This window comes from Mauremys reevesii, linkage group 1 (genome assembly GCF_016161935.1).
Source record: "Mauremys reevesii isolate NIE-2019 linkage group 1, ASM1616193v1, whole genome shotgun sequence".
In the NCBI taxonomy this organism is placed as follows: domain Eukaryota; kingdom Metazoa; phylum Chordata; order Testudines; family Geoemydidae; genus Mauremys; species Mauremys reevesii.
The window spans coordinates 251,970,617-251,984,581 of NC_052623.1; the positions used below are offsets into that span (position 1 = coordinate 251,970,617).

A 13,965-nucleotide genomic window follows, 5' to 3' on the forward strand; every position below is an offset into this window, starting at 1 on the left:
GGGAAGAGGTAGAGGTGTCCTTTCCTTTCTCATCCTCCCAGGCACACCCTCCTGAAGCTCCTCAAATTCATCTTTACTCCCAGGACTAGTGCCTTGCCCTGTAGCTTTGAAAATCCAGTGACCTTACTCAGCTTTAGAATTCATTGGGGACAACACACCTCTGTTTGGATAAGTGTTTTTCCTGATCCCCGATTACCAGAAATACCGAAGTACTGGGACAAAGGCTACAATCATGGGCCAGTCAGGCCTGACGGGTGAGTTTAGTGTGGACGGGAGCATCACCTGGGTCACAGAACATACAGGATGAGGGGCAGTTATCCAGGTGCCCTTGAGGAGGAGCCCAAGCCCTGAAGGAGATCATAGAATATCAGGGACGGAAGGGACCTCAGGAGGTCATCTAGTCCAACCCCCTGCTCAAAGCAGGACCAATTCCCTACTAAATCATCCCAGCCAGGGCTTTGTCAAGCCTGACCTTAAAAACCTCTAAGGAAGGAGATCCCACCACCTCCCTAGGTAACCCATTCCAGTGCTTCACCACCCTCCTAGTGAAAAAGTTTTTCCTACTATCCAACCTAAACCTCCCCCACTGCAACTTGAGACCATTACTCCTTGTTCTGTCATCTGCTACCACTGAGAACAGTCTAGATCCATCCTCTTTGGAACCACCTTTCAGGTAGTTGAAAGCAGCTATCAAATCCCCCCTCATTCTTCTCTTCTGCAGACTAAATAATCCCAGTTCCCTCAGCCTCTCCTCATAAGTCATGTGCTCCAGCCCCCTAATCATTTTTGTTGCCCTGTGCTGGACTCTTTCCAATTTTCCACATCCTTCTTGTAGTGTGGGGCCCCAAAACTGGATACAGTACTCCAGATGAGGCCTCACCAACGTCGAATAGAGGGGAATGATCACATCCCTCGATCTGCGGGCAATGCCCCTACTTATACAGCCCAAAATGCAGTTAGCCTTCTTGGCAACAAGGCTACACTGTTGATTCATATCCAGCTTCTCGTCCACTGTAACCCCTAGGTCTTTTTCTGCAGAACTGCTGCCTAGCCATTCGGTCCCTAGTCTGTAGCAGTGCATGGGATTCTTCTGTCCTAAGTGCAGGACTCTGCACTTGTCCTTGTTAATAACAGCAACAAAGTGTTTTCCCCTGCCAGAAGATCAGCTGTGATCAGAGAGAGCTTGGGAATAGCTGGGAGGAGGGGGAATGCATGGGGGCTGGGGAGGAAGGGTCCCAGGGACTGTTGGGTGGGGGAACTGACAGGGTGGGTTCCCTGGTGGAGGGAGCCCCCAAAGGTTCTGATAATTCAGCTGTGTTTTAGATAAGCATCTCACCTGTTGGCTGCCTCTACAAATGGCAAAGCTAGAGGTTCATCCATTATTAAAACAGGGAGCCTACTGAAAGCTGGATTGCTCCTCTCCATCTGGCAGAGCTACTCTGAGCATCCACCTGTGGAGTGTGATTGGTCTCTCACAGCCCAGCTTACCTCACTGTGTGATTGCTTCACTGGAGGTATGAGGGGTGGGTGTGCTCTCTGTGTATGGGAGTGTATATATGAACAGATGAAAGTGCCTGCTCTGGTGCTCATATTCCTGGGCCAACATCTCACGCAGCCTGGGCTTTATGGACTTACCACCTCCATTTTTGTAACAGAGATAAGGGAATCTCCAGACATTGCCCAGGCCGATGATCTCCCCAGCCATGGAGAGCATAAACTCCATTTTATTACTCCACTGGCCTCTTGGCTCCATTTCCGGCTTCTCCTTTTTGAGCCGCACCATGCCGCCATTGGAATCAGCCTCCACAGGTGCTTTACTCTCTGTGGCCCAGTGCAGCAGGGAAAACTGGGAGGGAAAACAGAGCACAGACTGTAAAAAGCTGTTACAGGACACACAGGAGTAGTATATCCCTCAATAGTATTCAGCACCATGCGTTTTTGACAGGTTTCCATGCCCCATTCGGGGCTTTTGTCCCACCTTCCCACCCCATTTCCGTTGGCGCCAAAGTTTGGCGGTCGGCCATTTTGAAATTTGTGTGTGTGTGTGTGTGAGAGAATAGGGGAAGTGTTGTGTGTGTTTGTGCTTGGATACATTGAGAGAAAGGTTGAAAGACTAGAGAGAGTTTAAAGATGAAAAAAGAAAGTTTGGGTAAGGTTTACAGAAAAAAGGAAATTTGAAAGAAGAGAGGTAAGTTATTCAAGAAAAGAGATGATAAAAGAGAAGGCCTAGTTTGGTATGCTAGTAAAGAATAGAAAATTTTGAGATAAATATAAAAGGTGTATTAACTATCAGGGTGGGTTAAGAAAAAAAGTTAAATAACATTGAAAACTAGGTTTAAAAAGGGAATTTACTAAGGGAAAGCCTGTTTAGTAAGCACATGGTAAAAAAAGTGACTAAAAAAGTGTTCAATACCAGTGTAGGTATATAAAAAAAAAGGCAGAGAAAAAGAACAGGGCAAGAAAGCCCCTTTTGCAAAGGGCAAAGATTGGGAGCATGTGGTTGAATCGGAGAGAGACAGAATCTTTACTTTTCCTGTCTTCCTGTAGAATGAGGCAACTACTCGGTTCAGAAACTTTCAGACTTGTTATCAGCGCCATTGGATTGGACCAATCAGAGTTTGTTCTATAGCAGCGTCATATAATTCATTTTCCTGAACCAATCCTATAGTCTCAAGATTTTAAACAAGAGCCAACTCCCTTCTCTCTCCCTCCCCTCCTTTCTCCCTCCCTTGTAAGTGTCTTATTCTTATCTAAAGAAACAGACCCCCAGCATTTTTTTCACCATGTAGCCCTTTTACATCGGGTTTTTTATAAAAGTTAAAACCATAAGCTTTTAGTAACAAAATTTTTAAAAGTTTTCCCGTAGATTTTAAACTAATGGGGTTATTTTTTTTTTTTTAGTAAAAACAATGTGAAGCTGCAGCAAAGCTCCTGTTAGCAAAACAGCATCTGTGAGTCAGTGGATCATAGAGAAGGAGTTTGCTTCTTCACCTGCTTTTTAACAAACACAAGTAAACGTTACATTAAGTTTTGCAAAGGTATAATTACTTGAAAAGACAAACCTATCTGAAGACACATCCCTTTTGCATGTGTTTCAATAAAAAAAAAAATCATGCAGAAGCACCTCAGGTTTAAAGCAACAGGTTTTTAGTGACAGTTCATATTTTCCTTATTTTGTAAAACATTGGATCAGAGAGAAGAAGTTTGTTGTCCATCCCCCCCCCCTTTTTCTTTTGAACAAATAGAGGTGAAAGATTTAGAAAGGAATAAACACTTGAAAAGACAAGCCTATCTGAAGACACATTTGTTTGGTATAGGTGTTTTAACAACATGTGAGTTTGCAGAAATAGTCCAGGGTTAAAAACAGAAAGCCTGTTTATAAAAGTAATGTATAGTCATAACATTTTTCCCTATGTTTTAGGCTAATGTTATTTTTTAGTAAGTCCAATATGAAACAGACTTTTTCAGCAAAGCCATTGTTAGCAAAAACAGCCTCTGTGATTAGAGAGAAGAAGGCCAGAACATAACAAGAAAGCCCTAGGCCTGCTTTTAAAACAAAATTATACTAAAAACTTATACTAAAAAGAATAGTAACTTTAACTGTAAATAAGCTTACTATATAAAATAAAAGCTTTTTAACCATTAAAGTATGTAGCCAGAGGATTTTTGCCTTTTTTCCCCTGCAGAAAAAAAAACAAGTAAAAGGGCCCCTGCTCTGCTCTTATCTAAACAACCAGGACCTTCTCCCCCCCCGCCACCGTAACGAAAGCTGACCAACACATAATATAAACAATTTTAAAATGTGTTTTTTAAAGTAATGTCTAAATCCCCCTCTTTTGCAATTTATTAAATAAACACTTAAAAGACAAAATCTACCTAAAGACACATCCCTTTGTTTACAGGAGTGTTTCAATTAAATTAAAAAAAAAAAAACACGCATGCAGAAGCACCTCTGGCCTAAACCCTGACTAAGAAAAAGGTTTTAAAAGCTTTTTCCCCAATGTTTCTAGTAAGAACAACTTGAAACAGCCCTTTGAAGGTACTGGATTAGAAAAGAAGACGACAACCCCTCTGAAAAACAGGCTACCTGAAGACACTTTTTTTTTTATTTAGCCCCATTGGCATAAGTGTTTCAATAAAATGTAAGTATGCAGAAACAACCCAGGGTTAAAAACACAGAAAACCTGTTTATAAAAGTAATGTATAATGATAAAAAAGTTTTTCCCTAGGTTTTAGGCTCGCATTAGTCATTTTTTTTTTAGTAAGGACACTTTGAAACAGTAGGCTTTTGCAGCAAAGCAGCTGTCAGCAAAAAAAAAAAAACCAGCCTCTGTAAACCAGTAGATTAGAGATAAGAAGGCTGCTTCTTGGCCTGCTTTTTAACAAATACCAGTGAAAGTTATATTAAGCTTTGTAAAGGAATAAACACTTTAAAGCACAAGCCCATATGAAGACAGAGCCCTTTATTTAACATTTTTATAAGTGTTTCAATTAAAACAATGAGCATGCAGAAAACACCCGAGTGAAAACCACAGAACCTTAGTAACAGCTAGTTTATATGCCCCTTATTCTATAATCCAGTGGATTAGAGAGAAGTTTATTTTCCTCTCCACTTTTTAACAAATTCCTATGAAAGTTATAGTAAACTTTTATTTTCCTAGGACTTTTAGATTTAAGTATGAATTTTTTGTTGCATTATCAGAATGTTTTTGTTTTTAAATGTTTGCAACCCGTGTGCTGAGACACAGGTACAAGCTCCTGTGTTTGTTTTGGGTCCATAGATTTTATTAAAATACAACACAGGCTGGAGCTCTCTCTACATTTTAAAAACAGATAAGACTAGTTAGACTAGCCAGTGCTCCATGTACTATAGTGTGTATTAGAAAGGCTCTAGGGGTCACTCCTTCAGTTTGCTTGGTTTTTTTTTTTTTTTTTTTTTTTAAACACAGACTGCTTTCCTAACTTTTTATATGCTGTTAAAGTTTTAAAAAATCATGAGATTGCATTGAAAGACACTTGTTATAACTTTCATAAAGTATTTTATTCCATTTACTGATTGTAAAAGGAAAAAACCACTTTGTGACTGCATGAAGTTTAGAGATAGCCTATCTGAAGAATACCTCACCCCCTGATTCCCCCCACATACTTTTAACACTTGCTAAACATGCAGTGTTTTATTATATAAAGGTTTTTAACATGAAAATACAGAATTGTCTGAGATGTAACTTAAAATGACCTCTTTAAAGGATATTCTGTATGCAGTGAGACCTATTTGAAGCAGTATGTTTTTTGTAAAATTTATTATGAAAAAGCAGTGTTGACTGAGCTGTAACAAAACAAGGCTCCTCTTAGAGATATTTTGTAGACGTTTAGTGAACTAAAAAGGCTTAATATACTATCCTGTCCTTTTAAAAATAATATCAAAACAACAACTGGGTAAGGAATATGAAAACTGGCAATTGAGGGGAGTTTACATATGTGTTTTAATAAAAAAAGATTGCTTTTTAAAGTTTGGATTTATACAAAAAATAGAAGAAAAAAAATAGCTTATGTAAAAAAAGTTAGCTTTTTTTTTAAACCAGAGATATGGAGCCTACCTTCCTCCCTCCCTCCCACTCCCACCCCCAACATTTCTTCTTTTTTAATTTTTTTTTTTTTTAATTTAAACCAAGGACAAATTTTAAAAAAAAGCTAGAGCCACAGAGATTAGGCCTTGGGGGTAAGAAAGCTGTCCTGAGTTTTAGGGGGCATGTTGATAACTCTTTTAGTGAAACGGTTTTGCAGGCAGCCTATCTGTGTTAGTTGTTGTGCTTTAGCATGGGCAAGCATTTATTATTCAGAAGCACTTTCCCACTTTATGAGGTATTATCACCCTCATTTTACCTATCAGAAATATTAACAAAAACAAGCTTAAAGATACTGTGACAAAGTTCCTCCTCTACCTTGGTGGGTCCTGTGTTTATTGGCAGATTTGCTCACCTCAGTGATCTTCCCCACAGTCTGGGTCAACTCCTCCTGTGCCTGATCAGGAGTTGGGAGGTTTAGGGGGAACCCGGGCCCACCCTCTACTCCGGGTTCCAGCCCAGGGCCCTATGGATTGCAGCTGTTTATAGTGCCTCCTATAACAGCTGCGTGACAGCTACAACTCCCCGGGCTACTTCCTCATGGCCTCCTCCAAAACCTTCTTTATCCTCACCACAGGACCTTCCTTCTGGTGTCTGATAACACTTGTACTCCTCAGTCCTCTGGCAGCACACCCTCTTACTCTCAGCTCCTTGCGCCTCTTGCTCCCAGCGCCTCACATGCACTTCTTCTCCTCTGGCTTCTCCTCAGCTGACTGGAGTGAGCTCCTTTTTAAACCCAGGTGCCCTGATTAGCCTGCCTTGATTGGCTGCAGGTGTTCTAATCAGCCTGTCTGCCTTAATTGGTTCTAGCAGGTTCCTGATTACTCTAGTGCAGCCCCTGTTCTGGTCACTCAGGGAACAGAAACCTCTTTCTCCAGTGACTAGAAGATCCCCCTTTGACTCCTCTGCTGTAGAGGCTAGGAAGGAGAGGGCTGTTGCTGCTGCTGCTGCTGTTCCTGCTGAGCCCTTGCTGCTGCTGTTGCTGCTCCCCTGGCTGCTCCCCTGGCTGGGCTAGGCACCACCACCCACCCCCTTTCTCTGCTACTTGCTTGTTGGCTGGCTAGTAGATTTCCCCCCCACTGCCCAGTTGCTGCTGTTACGCCACCTACAGCCCCTTGGGGGGGCTGCTGGCCTGCTCCTCGGAGGAGGGGAGTGAGGGACCCCAGATCCAGCCCTTATTGCTGTGGGCTCCACCACTGCCATCTTCTGAGCGGGGTTCCTCCTGCCTGGCCACCAGACCACCACCTGGAGCTGCTGGAGCTACTGTGTCTGTTACTGGGGAGCTGCTGGAGCCCCGAGAAGGAGAGGACCACCTGCTGCTGGAGGACCACGTGGAGACTCTGAAGGCCACCGTGGAGGGGGCACTAAAGGGCTGAGTATTTTTTGGACTGTGCTCTTGTGGTGGGGGTTTGGACTGTGTCTGTTGGGACACCGGGGGTGTGGCGTGGAGCCTGCCCCCGGTCTATCCGTGTCCCCCTTCGCCCCCACCACCATCGTTGCCCCCTCCACCACCCCCGCTGGCTATTTTCCTTCTGCTTCGGCCTCCTGCCTCTGGGACTGAGCTGCTCACCTGGCTTGCCACGCCCACTTCCACCGTTTGGGCCTGCAACAGCAGCAGCCACCACTGACTTTTTGCACAAGTGCCCGTGGGCGCACCCCCCCACCCCTTTGGCCTGGCCCCCTCTCCTTTGCCACATTTGTTTGCCCTACCCATTTCCCTCTGCGGCCCTGATGGTCCTGCCCCAGCCCTGCAGCCAGCCCCGTGGTCCCTCTGCCCCGTTCCTAGCTCGACCTTCCCCCCCCCCAGTCCTGTGATCCCCCAGCCCTGATTGGTCCCTCCCCTCGTGCGCCCATGCCCCCTCCCATGCGCTTGTGCTCTTCCCCCATTTGAGTTTGCCCTTGTTCACTGCACCCCCCTATGCTGTTAGCCCCCCTGATCCCCTAGTGCAACTAGAGGAGCCGGAATTCCCCTCTGAGTCAGTAACCTGACACCCTCCCACCCCTGGGTCCTTGATTGCTCCCCACACCCCTTTAGCCTTACCTTTCTGGCACCCTCCTCCCCTGCCTGCAGCCTAGCGGGGAGGGGTGGTCGCCTCCCTTCCCTCCCCTCCCCTTGCTGTTTGTCCCCCTCCCCACTCTCGTTATGGCGGGGGACGCGGCGGGGGAGACCCCTCACGATGCTCCCACCGCCCCTCCTCCAGAAACCCCCATGTCCATTCCCCAAGCCTCTACCTCGACTGCCCCCGCCGGTCTATCTGCCACCGCCCCCGCTAGGGCACCGGCAGCAGCGAGTACTGGGGAGACGTCCGCTGCTGCCGCGTCCCTCGCCCCTTCTGATTTGGGGGGAGCCCCCCAGCCGGTGGGAAAGGTCGGGGTGCGAAAAAGGGTAAGGGCCCCGCTAAAAAGGCCAAGCCCTCCATGGCGGAGACTAACCCCACTGCTGCGGCCCCGCTACCGGCCGCGGCATCCCTCCCTGCTGTTCCCTCTACCAGCTCCACGGGTATCCCTCCCCTGGCCCCCAGAACGTACGCCCAGGTGGTAGCGGCCCCTCCGCCTGCCGCTGCTCCTCCGACTGCCGCTTCCGCTTCCATCTATAGTGGCCGGGGCCCCTTCCCCACTTCGACCAGAAAGCACGGTGTCCGTTGCTTCCTGGTGCCCGCCTCGCCCCATGTGGAGACCTACGTGCGGGCGATGGTGAGGGTGGTGGGGCCCACAGCCATCGTGGCGGCCTCCAAAATGTACAGGAGGGTAGTCTTCTTCCTGGCGTCGGAGGCCGCCACCCAGGAGGCGGTAGAGACGGGTCTGGCGGTGGGGGGCGTGTTCATACCCCTGGAGGCCTTGGAAGACCTGGGGGTCCGCTTGATCCTGACCTCCGTCCCTCCCTTCCTTCCTGCCCAATGCCACCCTGCTGCCCGCCCTTTCTGCCCTGGGGCGCCCTATCTCAGTCATCAGCCCTCTCCCGTTGGGCTGCAAGGACCCCGCCCTCCGTCACGTCCTCTCGTTCCGCCGGCAAGTGCAGCTTCAACTGCCGCCGGTGGTGCGTGACGGAGAGGCGCTCGAGGGGTCCTTTGTGGTCCCCTACCACGGAGCCCACTACCGGGTACATTACTCGACGGGGGAGGCCCGGTGCTACCTCTGCCGGGCGATGGGGCACGTCCAGAGGGACTGCCCCTTGGCCCGGCCCAGAGGAGCGTCTGGGACCCCCGAGCCCCGGCAAGGCGCCGGCCCTGTCACCGCCAGTGCCCCTGGCTGCCTGGCACCTGAAGCTGCCCCTCCTCCTTCTCGGTCCACCGCTGTGGGGGAGGGTGTGGCGGGGATACCGCCGGGCATGGGAGAGGGCCCACCCCAGGGAGACTCCTCCCTCGTTCCTGTTGCCCCTCCATTGCCTCCCTGAGTCTCTAAGCCATTGCTCTTGCCCCCAGACCCGACCCCTGTTAGCCAGCCCCCGGATGATGCCATGGAGGGCTGGTCCTTGACGCAATGGAAGCGGGGCAAGCGGAAGGCTCGGGCCCCGTTACATCTTTCAGATTCGGAGACCCCCTGGAAGAGCAGGAAGGGGGTCTCTGATGACGAGCCTTCCGCCTTGCCCCCTGACGATGCCCGTTTTGTGGTGCCAGCTGGGGATGATGTGGCAGCACCGGATGGCAACTCTGCCCCTCCTCCAGAGTCCCTTCCCGAGGAAGCTGCCGAGGGAGCCCCTCTTGCCCCCTTGCCATCCGAAGCCCCCGCGAGCGCTGAGGTGGGCGTCGCTTTGGGTGTTGGCGGGGAGGGCCCCAGGGTGGCGGACGGCGATCTCCCCACCATCTACGAGGAGATCGAGGCCCTAGGTCTGACCCCAGTTACGCAGGGGGAGGACGACCCTTTGCTAGCGGGCCTCGATCTGAGTGACCTCACCTCGGTCCCCCTGTCCCCGGGTTCCCTTCCCCTGACTGCTGCTTCTGCTCCCACCTCTGAGGGTCCCCTGGAGTCTTCCATCAGCCTGGCTGCGGATGGCACCCCGCTGACGGCTGCCAAGCCCAGTGGGGCGACGGCTGGTGCCCCGCTGCCCGGACCCGACTCCCAGGGGGTGTCCCTCTTGGGTGTGGGGCATCTGACCTCCTTCCTGGATGGGGACCCCATTGCTGTCCTTCCATCTCCAGATGCCGTGGCTGCCGCACCTGCCCTGGTGGCTGAGCCCGGCATCATTGAGGGTCCCCTTCCTGCTCCCACGATCCCTGAGCCTGACCGGGAGGGGCCATCTTCCTGCGGTCCAACTATTGAGGCTCAGGATCCTGCTTCTGCCCCTCTCCCCGATTCTCTTCCCGATCCCACCCCTACTCCTGACTCCTGTCCTATCCCTGATGCCGGCCCCACCCTTGTCCCCTCCGCCTCCCATGACGCCATTGCTGCCTCTGGGGTAACCCACCAGGGAGGGGCCTCAGTTGTTTTTCCCTGCCCTGACCCATCAGGGGCTGCTGTTCTCCTTCCGCCGCCCCCTGTTGAACCGGGGAGTGGGGCGGGCCACGTGGCGTTGGCCCATTGGACGCCACGTCGAGGGTCTGCCCCCTGCCTGCCCACCTCGGTGGGCCACGGAGCTGTGACGGGGGCCCCGCTGGGGGACGGTCATCGGTCCATTTCCCCGCCCCCCCATGCGCTGAGGGAGGAGCTGCGGGAGTTCCTTGAGGACGTCCGTGGCTCCCGTAACAAGGTCCAACTTGCGCTCCAGTGGTGGTGGGATTTCTATCTGATCCTCTGGGCCGTGAGGGCCCTCATGGGGGAGGGTAAGAGGACCGGGAAGCAGGCCGCCGCGGCCTACCGGTGGGTCTGCCTCTTCCGTAGCTCTCTACTCACCTATGGGGTTTGTCACAGATTGCTGCGCGGCTCGACGGAGGCCGTGGCCATGTCTGCTGGCGAGGATCCCCCCCAGCCCTCCTCATGGCGCCGATCATCTTTGCCACTTTAAACACCCGGGGCTGTAGGATGGGTCTCCGCAGGAGCCAGGTGCTCGCCTTCCTTCGGGATGGGAGGTACTCTGTGGTTTTCCTGCAGGAGACCCATACGGATCCGGCCGCTGAAGCTAGCTGGCGGCTGGAGTGGGGGGACAGGGTCTACTTTAGCTACCTCTCGGTTCGCTCGGCCGGAGTGGCGACCCTGTTCTCCCCCAACCTACGGCCCGAGGTGCTGGGGGTTGCCGAGGCTGTGCCGGGCTGCCTGCTGCACCTCCGGGTCCGCATGGAGGGCTTGTGGTTAATCTCGTCAACATCTACGCCCCGACATCGGGCCCGGAGAGGTTGCGTTTTTATCAGCAGGCGTCCGCCTTCCTCGGCTCCCTGGATCCTCGTGAGTGCCTGGTCCTGGGCGGGGACTTTAACACCACCCTCGAGGAACGGGACCACTCGGGGACCGAGCAGTGCCAGGCCGCCGCAGACGTCCTCCAGGAGATCGTCGAACGCCACTTTCTGGTGGACGTCTGGCGCGACCACCACCCGGACGACGTCTCGACGTTCACCTTCATCCGGGTGGAGGCCCATCGGTCGCGCCACTCCCGGCTGGACCGCATTTACCTGTCACATTTCCACCTTTCACGAGCCCACTCCTCCAGCGTTTGACCGGACCCCTTTTTGGATCACCACCTTGCCACCGTGACGGCCTCTCTGTGCGCGGAGAGGCCGGGGCCGGCCTATTGGCACTTTAATAATAGTTTGCTGGAGGACATGGGCTTCGTGGCGTCCTTCCGGGAGTTCTGGCTGGCCTGGCGAGGGCAGAGGCGCGCCTTTCCCTCGGCGCGGCGATGGTGGGACCTGGGGAAGGTGCGCGCCCGGCTCTTCTGCCGTGACTACACCCGGGGCGCCAGCCGACGGAGGGATGCGGCGATAGAGCAGTTGGAACGGGAGGTTTTGAAGCTGGAGAGGCGTCTGGCCGCCAGCCCCGAGGATCCATCCCTCTGCGGAGCGTGCCGGGAGAAGCGGGAGGAGCTCCGGGCCCTCGAGGATCATCGAGCCCGGGGTGCCTTTGTTCGATCCCGCATCCGCCTCCTTCGGGAGATGGATCATGGCTCCCGCTTCTTCTACGCCCTGGAGAAAAGGAGGGGGGCCAAAAAGCACGTCACCTGTCTCCTGGCGGAGGACGGCACCCCCCCTCACGGATCCGGTGGAGATATGCGGGAGGGCCAGGGCCTTCTACGCGGCTCTTTTCTCCCCGGATCCGACCGATCTTGACGCTTGCAGAGTGCTCTGGGACGGACTCCCGATGGTCAGCGCGGGCGACCGGGACTGGCTAGAGCTGCCTCTCACTCTGGCCGAGTTCTCGGAAGCCCTCCGTCGCATGCCCACCAATAAATCTCCGGGCATGGACGGGCTGACCATGGAGTTCTACCGCATGTTCTGGGACGTCCTTGGCCCAGACCTAGTCACCGTCTGGGCCGAGTCTTTGCGGGGCGGGGTCCTCCCTCTCTCGTGCAGGCGAGCCGTGCTCGCCTTATTGCCGAAGAGGGGGGACCTCCGCGATTTACGGAATTGGCGTCCCATCTCGCTCCTCAGCACGGACTAGAAAATCGTTGCGAAAGCCATCTCGATGCGGCTAGAGTCCGTGCTGGCGGACGTGGTCCACCCAGACCAGACCTACACCGTCCCGGGCCGCACAATCTTTGATAACTTGTATCTGGTCCGGGACCTTCTGGAATTAGGGTGTAGGGATGGTCTGTCGTTCGCCCTCTTGTCCCTGGATCAGGAGAAGGCGTTCGACAGGGTGGACCACTGGTATCTCCTGGGCACTCTGCAAGCGTTCGGCTTCGGACCCCAGTTTGTGGGTTTTCTCCAGGTGCTGTACGCTTCCGCGGAGTGTCTGGTCAGGCTCAACTGGGCCCTGACCGAGCCGGTCAGCTTCGGGCGAGGAATGTGGCAGGGATGTCCCCTCTCGGGTCAGCTGTACGCTCTGGCGATCGAGCCCTTCCTCTGTCTCCTCCATCGGAGGCTGACGGGGTTGGTGCTCCTGGAGCCGGAGCTGCGGCTGGTCCTGTCAGCGTACGCCGACGATGTGCTCCTCATGGTCCAGGACCCGGGCGACTTGGCGCGGGTGGAGTCTTGCCAGGCCATTGACTTGGCGGCCTCCTCCGCCTGGGTCAACTGGGTCAAGAGCTCTGGCCTGGTGGTCGGGGACGGGTGGCAGGCGAGCTCCCTCCCACCTGCGCTTCAGGCCATCCGGTGGAGCGCGGGTCCGCTGCTCTATCTTGGCGTTTACCTTTCTGCCATGCATCCGTCTCTGCCGGAGAACTGGCACGGTTTAGAGGGCGGGGTGAGGGCGCGGCTCCGGAAATGGACAGGACTACTCTGGTGCCTCTCTCTCCGGGGGAGGGCGCTGGTGTTGAATCAATTAGTCCTGTCCATGCTTTGGTACCGGCTCAACACTCTGGTCCCGGCCCCGGATTTCCTGGCCAACCTCCGGACGGCGGTTCTGGAGTTCTTCTGGCCAGGAATGCACTGGGTCTCTGCAGGGGTTCTCCACATGCCCATAGAGGAGGGGGGGCAGGGCCTGAAGTGCCTGCGCAGTCAGGTCCGCATCTTCCGCCTCCAGGCCCTGCAGAGGTTCCTGTATGGTGCGGGTAGTCCGGCGTGGAGCGTATTGGTGCACGCCTTCCTCCGCCGCTTCCGAGGGCTCCGATACGACGGCAGCTCTTTTATCTCCATCTGAGAGGTCTTCCCGCGAGACCTCTCTGGGCTAACGGTCTTCTACCAAGACCTCCTCCGGACTTGGAAGCTCTTCTCGACGACCAGGTCCGTGGTGGCCACCGTGGGGGTCGATCTCCTCGCGGAGCCCCTGCTACACAACCCCCAGCTCCGTGTGCAGGTGGCAGAGTCCCCCGCTGTGTGCCAGAGGCTGGTCTTGGCAGGAGTCACCAGGGTCGGAGACCTCCTGGACTACGACCGGGGAGACTGGCTGGATCCCCTGATGCTCGCTCAGCGCATGGGGATCTCCAGCCCTCGTACCCCCCCGGCGCGTACTTCAGGAGGTGAAGGCCGCTTTACTGCCCGCTGCTTGGGTTTACCTCGACTGGGTCCTGCGAGAGGGCACGCCCCACCCACCTTCCACCCCGGGCCCCGTGGACCTTTTTATCGGGCCCCTGCCCCGTGGACCTAATCGACCCCCTTGCCCTTTCACAGCGAGCCGGCTGCCCGATCTGCAGCCGGTTCTGTTCCAGACCGCGCCAAGAAAACATCTGTGCACACTCGTGCTCCACACTCTTCACTAGCTCACCGTCGTGTCCTGCCCCGATACAAAAGGGCGGGACCTCCTGCCACCTCTTGAGGGTGAGGAGCCCCGGTAGACCTGCTTGTATTCTGCCCTGGTCCCAAGGCCCGCCGGG

At 53.8% G+C, this 13,965-nt stretch overlaps 1 protein-coding gene across 3 annotated transcripts in view; it reads right to left on the reverse strand.

Annotated features, from left to right (window-relative positions):
* LOC120409332 (sodium- and chloride-dependent betaine transporter-like) overlaps positions 1-6,427 on the reverse strand; it is a 55,521-nt gene extending 49,094 nt beyond the window's left edge. Inside the window, exons 1-2 of one of the 3 annotated variants that reach the window (XM_039547219.1) lie at positions 6,266-6,427; positions 1,636-1,846 (exon numbers count right to left, since the gene is read on the reverse strand). In XM_039547219.1, coding sequence (XP_039403153.1) covers positions 1,636-1,783 — 148 coding nt within the window. In that variant the 5' untranslated portion in view covers positions 1,784-1,846; positions 6,266-6,427. Of the gene's footprint in view, positions 1-1,635; positions 1,847-5,979 lie in introns of all 3 variants that reach the window. The other 2 variants (XM_039547210.1, XM_039547204.1) reach the window with 2 other exon arrangements.
* Between the last annotated feature and the right edge of the window lie 7,538 nt (positions 6,428-13,965).